Below are 17,690 nucleotides of genomic sequence, written 5' to 3' on the forward strand. Positions count from 1 at the left end.
CTCTCTAAGCAGTTTACAGAGTCAGCCTATTGCCCCCAACAATTTGGGTCCTCATTTTACCCACCTCAGAAGGATGGAAGGCTGAGTCAACCTTGAGCCTGGTGAGACTCTTAACTGCCAATTTGTAGGCAGCTGGCAGTCAGCAGAAGTAGCCTGCAGTACTGCATTCTAACCACTGAGTCACCACAGCTCATAACTCTAAAACTATTCCTTTATGGAAAAGAAATAGATGAAAATAAAACAATGCAAAATAAAGTACAGGACTTTCTTACTGGGAGAAAAAAGAAAAGAAAAGAAACAAGCCAGTATTGACCTACTTATTACGACAAAGAATGCTAGAATGTCATTTTAAACAGAATATTTTATACTATGCTGGTTTGCCTTTTTGGCATTACGTTGAATCCCTAGGAAACGTGAAATATTCAGCTTTTCATATTTGGATGTCTCTTTTTTGGCCTTCTGCAGGTTCTATAAATTGCCGAGCTTCACACATTGATGGTAACATATATACATATTTGTTGAATATAGGGAATGAAGGTGGATTGGTCTTTTGGCTGGTCCTAGGCGGATGGCTTATGGGGGCTCGTGAACAAGTAAACTTATAAAAATGTATTGATTAAGGCAGTGTTTGTCAACCTGAGGAAGTTTCGGACCTGTGGACTTCAACTCCCAGAATTCCCTGAAGAATTCTGGGAGTTAGAGTCCACACTTAACCAAACTGAACTGAATTCTGGGAGTTGAAGTCCACCGGTCCAAAAGTTCCTCAGGTTGACAAACACTGGTTTAAGGTCTATAGAGATTCTCAGTCATCCAGGTCATGGTTGTCCCAGAAGTGCTTTTTCAGAAGCTAACTGGACTTCTTTGTTTTTTCTTTGAAGAGGTTTCACTTCTCATCCAAGACGCTTCTTCAACTCTGACAGGATAGTCAGAGAATAGAAGGATTTATATAACAGACTTTTAGATATTTAATTTGGGATGAACACCCTTGGAATGGTGTGGGAGTAGGAATCGATTTCCAGAGTGGAAAAAAAATTGCAGGCTACGGGAACCAGGAGCAGTACTCAGATGATCCTGAGGACACAGATAAACCTCCAAGTGCTTCATTGACCCTCTAAAATGATGCAAATGTCCAGCTGTCTGCAAGGAATATAAATCCTTCCATTCCCCACCATCCAGTCAGAGCTGAAGAAGCTCCTTGGATGAGAAATGAAACGTCTTCAAAGAAAAAACAAAGTCCAGTTGCCTCCTGAAAAAGCACCTTTGGGACTGGTTTAAGGTGGGACCTTTACACAGGCCTAGTAGGTGTGATCCCCATGTCGTCCTCCTGCGTAAAGTCTTTTGTAATCTCTACTTCAGTGTGTTTTCATGGGGCATTGCACACCGGGCGAGTCCAACTTTCTGGGCTAGCAGAATAAAAATGTAAATAATGCAGATAATCCTTGATTTATGAGCATTTGATTAAGTTACGGCACTGAAAAAATGACCTGCGGCTGTCACAGGTTCCTCTTGGTCACATGAACAAAATTGGACTGCTGGACAACGGGCACATATTTACAACCATTGTAGTGTCACGTGATCTCCATTTGTGACCTTCCCAGGGTGCTTTTGACAATGGGAGAGTAGGGGGAGAAGTCATATTTGTTTAACGATGGCCTGATTTGCTTAATGGCTGCAGCAGAATAGCTCATAAACTTGTGTGTAATTCTCTTTTAAATGCATTGCTTTATAAACAAAATTCCAATCCCAATTGTCGTATATTGAGGACTATCTATGTGAGAAAAATAAAGTAGGACTTGGTGCTGTTTGATAAAGGCTTATATATGTATTTGTAAGGCCTGAAATAGATTTAATATTAATCTGTCTGAATGTATGTCTCAATATGTGGATCCCCTTTACCCATATCTTTAGTTCCTTGTTTTGAAGGATTTAGGGAATTGGGGATGTTGGAAATGAGGAACTAAATGTCAGCAGTACATGCTAGAATAACATTGAAATATTGAGATAGAAAGGAGGAGAAACTGCCCCAGTTGCTACCATGTTTCCCCGAAAATAAGACTTGGTCTTATTTTCTTTTGGGCCCCAAAATAAGCACCAGGTCTTATTTTTGGGTGATGTCTTATCTGCTTAACTTAGGACCACTGCTTACTTCAAGCATACTTCCCACACCCCAACACCTATCGCATCACTGCCCGACATCTGCGGCCGCTTGTGGCCAAACGCAAGGCTCGTTGCACCATTGCCACCGCTCGTGGCAGGAGGCTGCGTGGCGTGTTGTGCACACAAACAGCAGCACCAGCACGACAAGCCATGTGGCGGCCTGAGAGCGGTGGCACCAGCACGATGCACCACATGGTGTCTAGCCATGAGCCACTGCAAGCAGCTGCAGAAGAAGTCAGGCAGTGGCACAACAGGTATCGGGGATGGGAGACCTGGCTGGGACAGTCCTAACTTAAACGGGTGCGTGAGGCAGCTCCATCCTCCCACCCTCACCCTAGCTTGGTTTTTACACCTGCCCCACCTCATACAACCAGACAGTCAGGGCTTAACTAGGGCTTATTTTTTGGAGGTAGAGCTTATATTAGGTGCAGGTGTGAAAATTGGGCTAGGGCTTGTTTTCTGGGTAGGTCATATTTTCAAAGAAGCACGGTATGACAACGCAGAATTCCAAAAGCCTCATGCTTGTGGGATTAGGGCATATAATGTAACGTTGGACAGTGGGTTGGAGCCACTTTTGACTACTTGTCCATTGGTCCTCATTGTAATGTGATTATTGTATAAGCTCCTCGTGTTTGCTATGCTCCAAATTCTAATAAACCTCTGGATCCTAAAAGATGCTTTTACTGTGTGTTGTCTGTTCAATTTCTAGTAAGTACAGCTTTGCTAATAATTCGATTTCCCCCCTGAGATCTATAATAATGATAGTAATTTTAAAAATGTGAACGCAGCTTGACTTTTACTTTTTTTTAAAAAAAAAATTTTATTTAGAATTAATCAGCTCGGAGTTGAAAACTCCTTTTTTCCTCAAGTTTCTGGGGGATACTTACTCGTCACAGTAGCCATGTCTGAATTAAGTGTGCAACCTAACCCGACTTGAATTAAACTTTCCTCCTCTCTCTTTTATTTCCCCCCTCGCACAGACTTTCCACACACCAAGTCTAGGGGACGAAGAGTTCGAGATTCCACCCATCGCCCTGGACGCCGACCCCTCCTTGGCTGTTTCTGATGTGGTTGGGCACTTTGAGGACCTGGGTGACCCCGTGACTGCCCCTGATGCCACATTCTCAGCCCAATATGGGGTTCAGGCCCTTGACATACCTGTGGGCATTAGCCATGGTCTTATGGAGCAAGGGGGCGGGCTGCTGAGTGGTGGGCTAGCCATGGTAAGCTAAACATCATAAGAACTAGTTTGGAGAGGTCGAACAAGTGGAAGGGGAATGTAGTTTTCTGTTGCTGATTTGACCGCAGTTTATTCATTTAGGAAAGCTAAACTGAATGCTGGTTGACACTGTCTTTCAGCAGCGTCGTAAGTTTAATGAAACATAAAACCAGTGATTAAAAGGTGGCCTTTGCCCTCGTGTGAAGCGCCCTCCGCTTGCACAAAGGAGGCTTCATGCATGTGCATGCCGATTTCTCCCGCAGCCCAGGTTTGAACAAGCTACAGCGAGGGGTGGGCTGTTTGGGGTTCGCAGGGGTTCGGGAGAGCCCCTAGCTAAGATTCTGCGCAGTTAGGAGAACTCGCAAATCCCAATCCTGGCTGGCCCTGCCCACCCGGCCCTTCCCTTCCCAGGAATCCCTACGCGGCCCGTTTTGGATGCAGGTAAGTGCAGGGCGCAAGTGGAGGCTTGGGGAGGGTGAAAAACGGGCCTCCTTGAAGTTCAGGAATGCTGGAAATGGGTCCGTTTCTGGCTTCCAGAGCTTGGGGAGGCTGTTTTTGCCTCCCGGAGGCTCAAGGAAAACCTCTGGAGCCCATAGAAGGCAAAAACAGTGCAGGGGGCTGACTAGGCCACGCCCACCATGGCCACACCTAACCAGCAACCGGGCAGAGAACCTGTTGCTAAAATTTTTGAAGCCCACTCCTGGCCTCAGCCTGGTGCTATTTACTATTTGGTGTAGCACCTCAAATATTGCTTCACCATGGTGTTAATCCGGTCGGCCGCACCATTCGTGCTCAGTTGAAGAGCCGAGCTAAGGTCCTGGGAAGGAACCAACTGATTGAACAAATACCCTCCAGAACTTTAGTATAAAATTGACACCCCCACCCCCCACCCCCAATCTGATATGATCCTTCTCGGCACTCCGATGAGATGGTAGATGTGGCTCAGACACAGCTTTGCGAATTTGTGGGCGGAGGACACTTGGTAATGTGTTGCGGCATGCGGAGTTGGGGACCCCTGTGTTAGATGGACCTCCTTAGAGTAGGGGAACTTGCTCATTCCCTGCCTGTCTTTCAAACCTGTCAAGATGGAATGGGAAGATCTAATATTCCATCCCGCTCCATCTCCTGACCATCAGTGGCTTATCTGTCCAGCGTGCTAGTGAGGAGAAAAGTTATTTCATTGTTATACAGGAAATGGCACAGCCAAATTTCTTTCACCAAGCTTTGAATCATTCCAGGATTTCCGAACGTATGCTGTTCATTTTAATATTTTTAACTTTACTTTTAGTTTGGTTTTGTTAGTGCCACTTTAGAAAGTCATGGCACAAACAGAATACAGGTAGTCCTCAACTTACAACAGTGAAATGGCAGTGAAAAAGTGACTTACGGCTGTTTTTCACACTAAATGACCATTGCAGCACCCCCATGGTGACGTGATTTACTTTCGGATGCTTCATGACTGGTTCATATTCATGATGGTGGCAGTGTCCCAGGGTCATGTCATCCCCTTTTATGACCTTCTGACAAGCAAAGCCAAGGGGCACGCCAGATTCACTTAACAACCAGGTTACTAATTTAACAACTGCAGCAATTCACTTAACGAATGTAGCCAGAAAAGTCGTAAAACGGGGCAAAACTCACTTAACAGATGTCTCACTTAGCAACAGGTCTCAGTTGTGGTCATACCTCGAGGACTATCTGTAAACGGATAATAGGGGACTCCTGCTGGTGTATGTATGTGTATGTGTATGGGAAACCCCAATCAATGTTTGGAGATTCTCAGTCATCCAGGTCATGGTTGTCCAAAAGATGCTTTTTTCAAGAGGCAACTGGACCTCAAAAAGTCCAGTTGCCTCTTGAAAAAAGCACCTTTGGAACCTCCAATCAAGTTGAGTCTGCAGAGCAGAGGTGTGAACAGCTGAGCAACCTCTGGCTAGGAAGCTAATGTGGCACCTAGCTTCATAGCAGAAGCTGCCCTTCCCTACATCTGTGTTCTAAATTGACTTCACCCTTTTTCTAGGACTTGGATCACCCCATGGGGACCCAGTACAGTGCCAGTCCGCCTGTCACCATTGATGTGCCTATGACCGACATCAGCACTGGCCTCATGGGGCATGGGCAGCTGACCACCATCGACCAATCAGAGCTGAGTTCTCAACTGGGGCTCAGTCTGGGTGGAAGTTCCATTTTGCCTCCTGCAGCCCAATCCCCCGAGGAGCGGCTTACACCCACCCCTTCACCCTCCAATTCACTGCAGGAGGAAGAGCCAGAAGAAATCAGGCGGGTGAGTTTTGGTCGGCTGGTTTTGAGATGTGGAGAATTTGAGGGGTGTCCTCAATGCTCTTTGGCTGTTTTCTTGCAGATATTTCATTACCCAACGAGGTAACATCATTGCAAATTCTAGCACAGGTGATGCCCAGCCTTGTGTAACTTTTGAAACAGCCCAGCTGTTATCTATAGATATTTTAATCATCCTGGTCATGGTTGTCCCAGAGGTGCCTTTTTCAAAAGGCAATTGGACTTTCTTGGTTTTAATTTTTAGTATTTGAAAACATTTCACTTCCCATCCAAGAAGCTTCTTCAGTTCGCATAAGTAAGAAGGACTTCAGAAAGAGTTTGAATAGAACACAGTTTCTCAACCTTGGAAACTTTAAGACATGTGGACTTCAACTCCCAGCATTTGCTGGCTGGGGAATTCTAGGAGTTGAAGCCCAAAGTTGTCAAGGATAGGGATACTGGAATAGAGGCTGTTGCAAACAAGATCCAAAATAAAATCTATTCTACCTGCCCACAGTTATAGGCTCCATCTCTTTCTGAATACAGAATAACAGAGTTTGAAGGGACCTTGGAGGTCTTCTAGTCCAACCCTTGCTGAGTCAGGGAACCATATACGATTTCAGACAAATGGTTATCCAGTCTCTTCGTAAAAACTTCCAGTGTTGGAGCATTTACCCTCTAGAAGCAACTTGTTCCACTGATTAGTTGTTCTCACTGTCAGGAAATTTCTCCTTAGTTCTAAGTTGCTTCTCTCCTTGATTAGTTTCCACCCATTGCTTCTTGTTCTATCCTCAGATGCTTTGGAGAATAGCTTGACTCCTTCTTCTTTGTGGTAGCCCCTGAGATATTGGAACACTGCTATCATGTCACCCCTAGTCCTTCTTTTCATCAGACTAGACATATTCAGTTCCAGAAACCGTTCTTTATATCTTTTAGCCTCCATTCCCCAAATCATTGTGGGTTTTCTCTGCACTCTTTCTGGAGTCTCAACATTTTTTTAATAATATGGTGACCAAAACTGGATACAGTATTCCAAAGGTGGCCTTACCAAGGCACTGTAAAGCAGTATTAACACTTCTCATGATCTTCATTCTATCTCTCTGTTTATGCAGCCTTGGACTGCATTGCTGACCTTGTTCATCTTTGCCCCATAGCAGGTTTCTGTCACCAAACCAGCCCCACCTGTTTCAGTGGCACCCCTGCCGGTGGTAGCACCCGCGGTCGTGCTGGACATCGGGAAGAAGCAGAAAGCGCCCAAGAAGCAGAAGAAAAAGAAGGACCCCAACGAGCCTCAGAAGCCCGTCTCTGCCTACGCCCTCTTCTTTCGGGACACACAGGCGGCCATTAAAGGGCAGAACCCCAAAGCCACCTTCGGCGAGGTCTCTAAGATTGTTGCCTCAATGTGGGACAGCTTGGGAGAGGAACAGAAGCAAGTACGTCCCAAAGGCTTTGTTGCGCGGAGCAGTTATAGGGGTGGGACGCATACCCATCACCAAACTTCAGCACCAAGGACAGCACCCCAGAGAGTCTGTCCAGCGCCCTCAAAAAAATGGTCCTTCTGCATTCAAACATGTTGCACAAAAATTTGAGCCAGAAAAATCAATTCAGTTGATCAATGAAGTTGATAATTGGCAAGAATCACATTGAGGAAGGCTAGCTGGTCCTTTAAGGAGCAGAAGCTTGGAAGTTAGAGCAATGTTTCCCAATCTTAGCCATTTTAAGACGTGTGGACTCCAGCTCCCACAATACTCCGGCTAGCAGTGGAGAATTCTGGGAATTGAAGTCCACAGATCCTAAAATGGCAAAGGTTGGAAAACACTGCATTATGGGATTTCTTATAAAGATGCGTACATATGAAATAACCTCTTCCTCCTAAACTCCTAAATCTGAGTTCCATGTAATTCTTAGAGCAGAATTGGATATTAAAATAGAGGATTTTTTTCCTCAGCTCTTTTTGAACTGGCGAGTCACAGACTGGCAACTTTTAAGACATGTGGACTTCAACTCCATCATATGCTGACTAGGGAATTCTGGGAGTTGAAGTCCACCCAATCTTACAAACTGCTGAGGTTGAGAAATACTGCTGTAAAGGCTGGTAAGTGAACACCTGAGTTGAAGATCCAGTCTGCTTTTTAATTACCATCTCTCCTTTTGCAGGTGTACAAGCGGAAAACGGAAGCCGCTAAGAAGGAATATTTAAAAGCGCTAGCTGCCTATCGGGACAACCAAGAGTGCCAAGTAAGGGGACATGACCTCCTCCTTTTTCCCCATTTCCTCCATTGAGACCTTTCTCTTATTCTATTTGCCTTCCAGAGAAGAAAGGAAGAGAAGAAACCTCCGTGGACCTGAGATTTCATTTTCCCTGAACTGCCTTTGCTGATAAATGGTGTCTCTGTAGTACAGGGGTGTCAAACTCAATTTCATTGAGGGCTGCATCAGGATTGCGTTTTACCTCGGGGGGCCGGAGTGGGCATGGCCAAGGGTGGGCAACGTCACTCGTGTTGTGGACCGAACACTCAATGAAAGCAGGCTCTCGAGTTCCATTTCCGGCTGTGATGGCCTCCCGTGGCCCTCCCGAGCTCTGTTTTCCCTGGCAGAGGCACCACGGCACCGCCTTCGCTGTTTCCAGGGTGGCCCCATGGGCCAGATCTTGTCCCTGGGCCTTGAGTTTGAAACCTCTGCTCTTGTATTTCAGAAGGAAAGCATTTACCTGATGCTTTTAGTTAGTTAAGAAGCAGAAGCTGGAGGCTTTTATAACTGGAAACAGTACAGAGAAGCTTTCAATCACTAAATGATCTTTTTTCTGTGTGTGTGTGTGTGTGTGTGTGTGTGTGTAGGAAATTCATGATGAACCACAGATCCAAGAAAGATGCAGACAACACCTGTCCTTTCATAAGTCGGCTTGAAAGAGAACTTATTTATTGTATTGGATTTTATCTTGCCTTTGTTGCTTTTATAAGTACCGTATATACTCGAGTATAAGCCGAGTTTTTCAGCCCATTTTTTATGCTGAAAAAATCCCCCTCGGCTTATTCTCGAGTCAGATTCCCTCTGAAAAAAAAATGGTGTGGAGCTCCGGAGCTGGGCAGGCGCTTCCTGCTTCCGTGTTTCCTTTGCAACTTTTAAGCATGGGGGTAATCGGAAGCAGAAAAGTTCTTGCATGAGGATATTTTTTTCTTTTTAACTGTTTTTAGGGGGAAGACCCACCGTCATGTGAGAATGCTCAGACACGAAATCTATCCGCCCGAAAATAAGTGTGTGTGTGTGTGTGGGGGGAATTTTAACAGAGGGAAGATGTAGGGAGAAGGCAAAAGCGATGGAAGATCCTTCAGGGGAAACTGAGGGGAGACTCACCCTTGGTCCAGATGAGCCCCTTCCCCACCCCTAAGGAAGCAGAGGCAGCCAGCAAGGGCAGGCAAGCCCCGCTTCACAGACTCGGTCCGTCCTCACTCCCACCCACCCAAAGGCACGAAGTCCCCCAATCGCGCAGCCCAGAATCGCCCTCCCCTCAGGGGGCAGCAACGACGCCTGGTTTTTCCCGAGACAAGAAGCTCCGCCGTGCAATGAAAGCGCCCTGGCTCTAGGCTCAGAAAACAACGCGAGCCGAGGTCGCTTCGGCTCCGCTCGGCTTCTCCAACATCCGGCACTGCCCTGTTCTATGTGCCGGGCCCGGCAAGTCCGAGCAGCCAGCGTGTGGAGCAGGGCGGCGCCGGAGATCGTTGGCTGCCTCTTTCGCAGCACGGGAGGCCTCCCCCGGCTGGCCAGCTGCTCTCCTCCTTCTCTGCCTGTTTGTTCTGTGTGACCGAGGAGGAGGAGACCGGCCGGCTGGTTGGGGGAGGCTTTCTGCGCCGAGGGAGGCGGCTGTTGGTGTCCGGCTTTGCTCCGCTTCTCCGGCGCGGCCCTGTTCTTTACTTGGGCAGCCGGGCGCCCGCAACGGGAAGGGAAAGGCAAAGCGCTTTTGCCTTCCCTTCCCGGCTGGGGCTGTTGGGAGTTGGTGCCGCCGGTGCGGCCCCAGTCCCATCGCACCAGCGGCACCAACTCCCAACAGCCCCAGCCAGGAAGGGAAAGGCAAAAAGCGCTTTGCCTTTGAAGGGAAAGGCAAAAAGCGCTTTGCCTTTCCCTTCCCGTTGCGGGCGCCCGGCTGCCCAAGTAAAGAACAGGGCCGCGCCAGAGAAGCGGAGCAAAGCCGGACACCAACAGCCGCCTACCTCGGCTCGCGTTGTTTTCTGAGCCTAGAGCCAGGGCGCTTTCATTGCACGGCGGAGCTTCTTGTCTCGGGAAAACCGGGCGTCGTTGCTGCCCCTGAGGGGAGGGTGATTCTGGGCTGTGCGATTGGGGGACTTCGTGGCTTTGGGTGGGTAAGAGTGAGGACGGACGGAGTCTGTGAAGCGGGCTTGCCTGCCCTTGCTGGCTGCCTCTGCTTCCTTAGGGGCGGGAAGGGGGCTCATCTGGACCAAGGGTGAGTCTCCCCTCAGTTTCCCTGAAGGATCTTCCGTCACTTTTGCCTTCTCCCTACATCTCCGCTCAGGTGTCCGGCTGAGCCCCAGCCCGTCGGGAGTTGGCCGCCAGTGCGGCTCCGGTCCCGCGTTGCCTTGGGAAGGGTGGGGCAAAACCAGGAGCCGCTGAGCCTGAGCCTCCAGTGCCGCTGCTACTGTTGCAAAGCGCTGTCGCGGCTCTTCCTTTTTGCCTTTCCCTTCCCGAGGCGACGTGGGACTGGGGCCGCGCCGGCGGTAGCGACTCCTGACTCAGGGGGCCTCCAAGGGAGGGGAAGAGAGTGACTCCTGCCTCCCGCTGTCATCATCATCATCTTCTTTTGGGTTAGTGAATCAATTAAACCTTTCATGATAGTGAGATCGTTTCCCAAATTAATTATTTTTATTTTTGAAATTTACCAGTAGCTGCTGCATTTCCCACCCTCGGCTTATACTCGAGTCAATAAGTTTTCCCAGTTTTTTTGTGTAAAATTAGGTGCCTCGGCTTATATTCGGGTCGACTTATACTCGAGTATATACGGTAATTCAAGGCAGTGAATATACATTTTATTCCTCCTTCCTTTTTTTCTTAACAACAACCACCCTGTGAGTGTGTTGGACTGAGAGAGAGGAACTGGCCCAAGGTCACCTAGCTGGCTTTCATGCCTAAGGCAGGACTAGAACTCTCAATCTCCTAGTGATTGGTCCAAGGTCACCCAACCAGCTTTCATGCCTAAGGTAGGAATAGAACTCTCCCTCCTGGTGATTGGGCCAAGGTCACCCAGCCAATTTTTATCCCTAAAAGAGGACTAGAATTCACCGTCTCCTGGTTTCTAGGCCAGCACCTTCACTGCTACACTGGAGTACAGACTGCTGAGGATTGCTGTTGCAAACATGAGAGGGAGTATCGAAAGGGTTGGCTGCTTGTCCCCCTGCTCTAATGTTCTTCCCTCTTTGACATTTTTCCGGTTGCAAAAGAAAAATAGCTAAATAGTTTGGCATAACTTAAATAGCTTCAGGAGGCTTCCCAGTTTTGCCTAATGCTTGAGAATTTAAAGTACAAATCGCCCACTTGGGTAGATATCACAAACTATATCCCAGAGAATAAGAAGCCAACCCACTCGCTGTTAAACAAAGTTTGCTGGCTAAACAAATGCAAAGCCTCTTTGCACTCGAATCGAAAAAAACAGAAGCACTGATTCCAGGTTGAAAGGATTAGCCAGCGACATCACTGTTGCCCTGGCAACACCCAATTGGGGACTCCTTTCATGTCCCTGTCAAGGAGCTGAAGCAAATGACGGGAGCTCGACCCTATCCCACAGCAGCTCTCGGGTCTCAAACGCGGGATTGCTAATTTCCTGACAGCATTCTAACCACTTGGGCCGCCATGCTCCTTTTAGTGCAAAGCTAAAAATGCTAGATTGCTACAGATAGGAGTTGGAGTGGGTGTTCTCATTAGAGGCTCATACTGTCCTGTTTCATGTAAACAAGACTATTGAGAGCCAGTTAGGTCTAGTGGTTAAGCATCGGACTAGAGATTTTAATCTTGTCATAAGTCTGAAAGCCAAATTGGGTGATTTTGGGGCCAATCATCAGGAGACTGGGAGTTCTAATCCCATCTTACCCAGGAAGGTCAGCCGGGTGGCTTTGGGCCAATCACATCAGGAAACTGTGAGTTCTAATTCCATCTTAATCAGGGCTGTCAAACTTGCAGCCCGTGGGCCAGATGCGTCACATGCTGGCCACACCCATGCTCAGTTTAGCAAATGGGAAAGTTGCGATAAGTCATGTGACGACATGAGTTTGACACCCCTGACCTTAACCATGAAAGCCAGCCAGATGAGTATGGGCCAGTCCTCTCTCAGCCCAACCTACCTCACAGGGCTGTTGTTGGGACAAGAAAAGGAGAAGAGTATCATATATGTTCTATGTTGAGTTAAGTTTTAAGGTAACAAAAACAGGATTTGAAAAAAATCAAATTATATATGTTTTTTCATTCCCCTCCATCAGCAGTTAGAACTTTGTCTTTTGTGCACTTTGGTAAACTCAAGGCCATTGTGTGGTTTCCAATGGCCAGTTATGTCAGGGACAGTTCACACTTTGCTTCCTTAAACTTTGCCTGCCTGCCACATTTCCTGAGATCTTAGGAGGAAAGCACCAGGTGGTCTTGTTTGGGGAGCTGGGTCAGAACATCAGGACAGGGAAGTGTACCCCCACACACATTTGGCCTGTTCTTGAACTGTGTCTTTTGTCTTTTGATTTTGTCTTCTCTAGACCACGGTCGAGACGGTGGAGGTGGACCCAATTGCCTCTCCTTCAGAGCAGCCTGCCCCTGTTGTGGAATCGGCTTCTCCTCCGGCTCCGGTGCCACCCAACCCTCCAGCCTTGGAGAGTCCGCCTCCCCCACCACCTCCTGCTATTGTCCCCGCCCAGCCCACCGTGGTGGTGACCTCCAGCACCGGCCCCCAGTCGGCTGGCCAAACCAGCATCACCAAGATCATCATTCCCAAACAGATGCTGCCATCCTCGCTGGCGGTCACGTCGCAAGGAGGTGTGGTGACGGTGATCCCCGCCACAATGGTGACCTCCCGGGGGATCCAGCTGGGGCAGCTGCAAGCCGGGACAGGAACCACCCAGATCGTCACACGTTCAGTTTTAGCCGCAGCCGCTGCAGCCGCCTCCTCCATGCACCTGCCACGGCTGCAGCCTCCCCCTCTTCAGCAGATGCCTCAGCAACCCCCCGCCCAGCCAGTCACCATTCTCCAGCAGCCCCCTCCTCTTCAAGCCATGCAGCAGCCTCCCATGCAGCAGAAAGTGCGCCTCAACCTCCAACAGCCCCCGCCCCCCCTGCAGATCAAAATCCTGCCTCCGCCGGCCCTTCAGATCCAGCCCATTGCTCTGCGGACAGAAGACAGCAGCCCCGAGAGGACCAGCACTGAGCTCCAAACATCTCCGGAGCCCATTGATGTTGTGCCGGAGGTAAGGAGCCATGTGGGAGGAGGGGGGGGAAAAGAGCATTGGAGTGAATAGAAGAATAATAGAACAACAAAAGTTGGAAGGGGCCTTGGAGGTCTTACAGTCCAACCCCATGCTCAGGTAGGAAACACTACACCATTTCAGATAAATGGCTGTCCTGCCTCTTCTTAAAAACTATGCTATCCTAGAAACTCGACTAGCTAGAGACAAAGAATACCATTAGACCAAAAGAACAAATAAAACCTTGTGGAGGGCCAGTAAAACCACAAATCACATACATCCATGCCAGAACCTCCATCATAATATTTCAAATCCAACACTCGAGTACTAGATATTTTCAGGTTTTAATATGCCTATTTAATCAGGCTATTTGATTTGGTATACCTAGACTGGAAGAAATACTTACAAAGTTTTCTATGAGATTTCAGCTGAACACTGATTCAGGATTTTTACTCACCGGTACCATATAGAATATAAAATAACAGAGTTGGAAGGGACCTTGGAGGTCTTCTAGTCCAACCCCCTGCTTAGGCAGGAAACCCTACACCATTTCAGACAAATGGTTATCCAATCTCTTCTTGAAAACTTCCAGTGTTGGAGCATTCACAACTTCTGGAGGCAAGTTGTTCCATTGGTTAATTGTTCTAACTGTCAGGAAATTTCTCCCTAGTTGCTTCTAAGTTGCTTCTCTCCCTCATTATTTTCCATCCATTGCTTTTTGTCCTGTCCTCAGGTGCTTTGGAAAACAGGTTGACTCCCTCTTCTTTGTGGCAGCCCCTGAGATATCAGAACACTGCTATCATGTCTCCCCTGGTCCTTCTTTTAATCATATGCCCAGTTCCTGCAAGTGTTCTTTGTTGTTTTAACCTCTAGCTCCCTGGATGTGTCTTGAACCCTGAGGTGGTTCTTTAACAAGGGAACTTTATTGGCATAAACCTTCTCTTGTCAAAGAGGGTGGAGTGGGATGGAAATGACTTTTGGCCAGTCATTTTCTCTCAGCTCAACCCACCTCTCAGCATTGTGATTGTTGCGGGGAAAATAGAAGGAGAGAGGAGTATAATGTATGTTCACTGCTTTGACTTATCTTACAAATTAATAATAACAATTAAATCAGTGGAACAACTGTGAGCAGTCCAGCACTGGAGGTTTTTAAAGAAGAGATTGGACAGCCATTTGAAGTGGTGTATGGTTTCCTGCCTAAGCAGGGGTTGGACTAGAAGACCTCCAAGGTCCCTTCCAACTCTGTCACTCTGTCAATTAAAAAGGCCAATTTAATTGGACTGGACTGGGGAAAAGGAGATCTCGGCCCCTTTTCTTCCTCCTTCAATTTGCAGGACTGAAAAGCCTGTGTTTTCTGTCCCCCCGCTCTAGCAGGCTTGTTGGCTAAATCTCAGAAACTTTGCCTCCTCTTCCTCTTGCAGGTCGAGTCTCCAACGCAAATGCATGTGGAGCTAGTGTCCGAATCGCCTGTGGCCATGTCACTCCGCCCTCGCTGCATCCGCGTGGGCTGCGACAACCCTCCAGTGGTCAACAGTGACTGGGACAACGAATACTGTAGCAACGAGTGTGTGGTGAAACACTGCAGGTGGGTTTGCTTAGAGTAGGGGTGTCAAACTCAATTTCCTTGAGGGCCGCATCAGGGCTATGGTTGACCTTGGGGAGGCTGGGGGGGAGGGTGGCCAACTGGCTGGGTGTGGCCAGCTTGATGCCACTCACTGGGTGTGGCCAACTGAGGGACTGTGGTTGTTGTGACCGAACCTTAGCAGAAGCAAGAAACAGATTCCTTGTCACAAAAAACCCCAATGTATTTACCTCTTGTGAATTAATTGCATTCACCCACCGAAAAGTCCAAGCAAGAATCCTGCAAGGAGTTAACTGCAGCAACAGACCTTATCAGTTCTTTGAGGATAATTGCAAGGCTGTGACCTCCCAGCCGAAAGGCTGCAAATTAAGTTCTGGCAAGCAGTCTTTGTGGTTGAAAATCAATGAACAAAATATCTAGAAATGCAGAACTGTTGTCTCCTATGACCACCATTCCCTTTCTTTCTATTTATTCCCCAGCCAGGGAGGGGCCATTCAGCATCCACGTTTGCTTTGCCTCCCGAGTTGACTCCTTGTCCTTCGTTGCTCACCTCTCATGCATCTGGAACAGGCCCCAGCTGTTCCTCCTCCCCACTCATCTCACCCTCCAAAGGTAGCGGCTGGGAAATGTCGGACGGCCCTGGCTCTACCTCTGTGTCCGATGCTAAGCACCCATCAGAACCTTCCCCAGGCTCCAGAACTGGCCCAAGTTCTTCCGTAACCTCCTCATCGTCCGAGTCTGCGTCCAGCTTCTCTGGCAGCTGGCGGGCCACAATAGTGGCCAGCTTGATGCCACTCCCCAGACTGCTGGCATGTTTCCTCTTTGCATTGGGTAGACCAGGCTGAAGCGACGTGGGTTGGCCCCATGGGCGGGTTCTGACCACCTCGCAGTCCAGATGTGGCCCATGGGCCTTGTGTTTGACACCCCTGGCTTAGAGCTCCTGCTGTGGTTCTTCTCAGAAACACAGTGGAAAGGAATTTCTCCTGATTTAGCCATGCTGGTGCCTAAGTTAGAATCCAATACAGATAGTCCTCAACTTAGGACTATCTGTAGCCCCAAATTTCTGTTGGGAAGTGAGACATTGGTGTAACATTGAGTCTTACCCCATTTAACGACCTTTCTTTCTACAGTTGTTAAGTGAATCACACTGGTTGATAGGTTAGGTAGCCTGGTTAAGTGAATCAGGTTTCCCCATTAACTTTGTCTGTCAGAAGGTCGCAAATGGGGATCACATGACCTTCGGGACCCGGCAGCGGTCATAAATACGAGTCAGTGGCCAAGCATGTGGATTTTGATCACATGACCTTGGGGATGCCAGAAGAGTCATAACTGAACATTTTTCCAATACCATCGTGACTGAGCAGTCACTAACTGAACCATTGTAACTCAAGGACGACCTGCAGATGAATCTTGTTTGAGTTTGGTTTTCTGACATGTGCCCCTCTTTTTATCTTTCTCTCTCTCTCTCTCTCTCTCTCTCTCTCACACACACACACAGGGATGTGTTCCTAGCTTGGCTGGCCTCCCGCAATTCCAACAACAACGTCGTTTTTGTGAAATAACACCCCATAATAATAACAGTGCTAGGGAGAGAAACCATACACAGTTTTGTGTTGCCATGCACATTTCTGCCCAAAAGGACGACGACCAAATCCAGAAAAGAAGAAAAATCTCGCCATTGCAACTCTGAGGGTGGGAAGCCGGTTCTGGACATCTTCTCCGCTGAAGACCCACCAGCAAGAGAAAAAAAACCCCATCCCTTTTGGAGAAGGGTGTGAGGAAGAAAACTGTGGGGTGGCACTGCCTTTCCCCTCCCCCCTCTTTTGTATACACAAAATCTCTTTTAATAATGTTTCTCTTGATGGAGCGATTAAAGCTGGAAGAGGAATCTCAGCTGAAATCTGCCATGTCCTTTGCTGGGCAGGGACAGGAAAACAAAACCAAAAAAAGAAAAAGGAATTCCTCTGCAAGAGAGGCTAAGGATGTTTCCATGGCGGGTGGTGGGAGGGTGTGTGACAGTGGCAAAGAGGGACCTGGTTGTACAGTTGTGAGTTAGCCTGTCCAGTTCATTCCTGCCTGCAACTCTGGTGCAAATACGTTAACCTTGTTTGAGGGAGCAGCTGGGTTCGTGCCTCATGCCAAGCAAAAGCCCAACCCATCTTATTAACATACAGGTAGTCCTCGACTTACGGCCACAATCGATTTCTGGCGCTAAGCGAGACATTGCTTAAGTGAGTTTCGACCCGTGGGATGATTTTTCTGGCCAGAGTTGTTAAGTAAATCACTGCAGTTGGTAAGCGAGTGACCCAGCAGTGAAGTGAACTTGGCTTCCCCGCTGACTTCACTTGTCTGAAGATTGCCCCCTCACCAAAGAAAACCCCAAACCCACGCGACCTTGGAATGCAGCAACAGTTAAGTGTTTTTTTTTCCTATTGGGGCAACCTGGTCTACCCAAATACGTGACGCGGCATACTGCTTCTGCTTTTGCCTTTCGGCCCCAATCCAGGAGCCTTCGCAGGCAATCACTTTTGCGACAAACTATTTTTTGTGTTGAATTTATGTTTACCGACAGACATAAAGGGAGACAACTAGTATTTTAATCTATTTAGCTCTCAGGGGTCAGACATCTTGAACACTCAAAAGAGCCACAAAGGTCCTAACTGGAAGCCCCCCCTCCCCCCCCATTCAATTCTGGAGCCAACTGAAAGTCCGGTTCTCCCACCAGTCTCCTAGCACAGCGTCTTTTTTCCTCTGCTGACCGGAAGTCCAGCTCCCCAACCACAGAGACGACTCCTAGCATGGTGTCCTATTTCCTCTACCTGTCCTAACTGAAAGCCCTATGAATTGTGGAGCCCCAGCAGAGGGATGAAAGAGCCACATATGGCTTCAGAGCTGCAGGTTGCCGACCCCTGAGCTAGCCATACTCTTCTGCGGAAGCAGTATACTGCACCCCATATTTGGGTAGACCAGGTTGCCCTGATGGAAAAAAAACACTTCATCTCTCCCC

General features: G+C 48.1%; 1 protein-coding gene across 5 annotated transcripts in view; it reads left to right on the forward strand.

The window, feature by feature from the left end:
• Positions 1 to 16,576, forward strand: part of TOX4 (TOX high mobility group box family member 4) — a 28,735-nt gene extending 12,159 nt beyond the window's left edge. For 2 of the 5 annotated variants that reach the window (XM_026683956.2, XM_087948441.1), the window contains 7 exons: positions 3,138 to 3,380; positions 5,397 to 5,660; positions 6,808 to 7,086; positions 7,811 to 7,891; positions 12,400 to 13,104; positions 14,523 to 14,686; positions 16,182 to 16,576. In XM_026683956.2, coding sequence (XP_026539741.1) covers positions 3,138 to 3,380; positions 5,397 to 5,660; positions 6,808 to 7,086; positions 7,811 to 7,891; positions 12,400 to 13,104; positions 14,523 to 14,686; positions 16,182 to 16,245 — 1,800 coding nt within the window. In that variant the 3' untranslated portion in view covers positions 16,246 to 16,576. The remainder of the gene's footprint in view (positions 1 to 3,137; positions 3,381 to 5,396; positions 5,661 to 6,807; positions 7,087 to 7,810; positions 7,892 to 12,399; positions 13,105 to 14,522; positions 14,687 to 16,181) is intronic. The other 3 variants (XM_026683958.2, XM_087948442.1, XM_087948443.1) reach the window with 2 other exon arrangements.
• Positions 16,577 to 17,690: the final 1,114 nt, after the last annotated feature.

The sequence above is a fragment of the Notechis scutatus genome, chromosome Z (genome assembly GCF_049901735.1).
Source record: "Notechis scutatus isolate UNSWTSFEM ecotype Mainland chromosome Z, rNotScu1.2, whole genome shotgun sequence".
NCBI lineage: Eukaryota > Metazoa > Chordata > Lepidosauria > Squamata > Elapidae > Notechis > Notechis scutatus.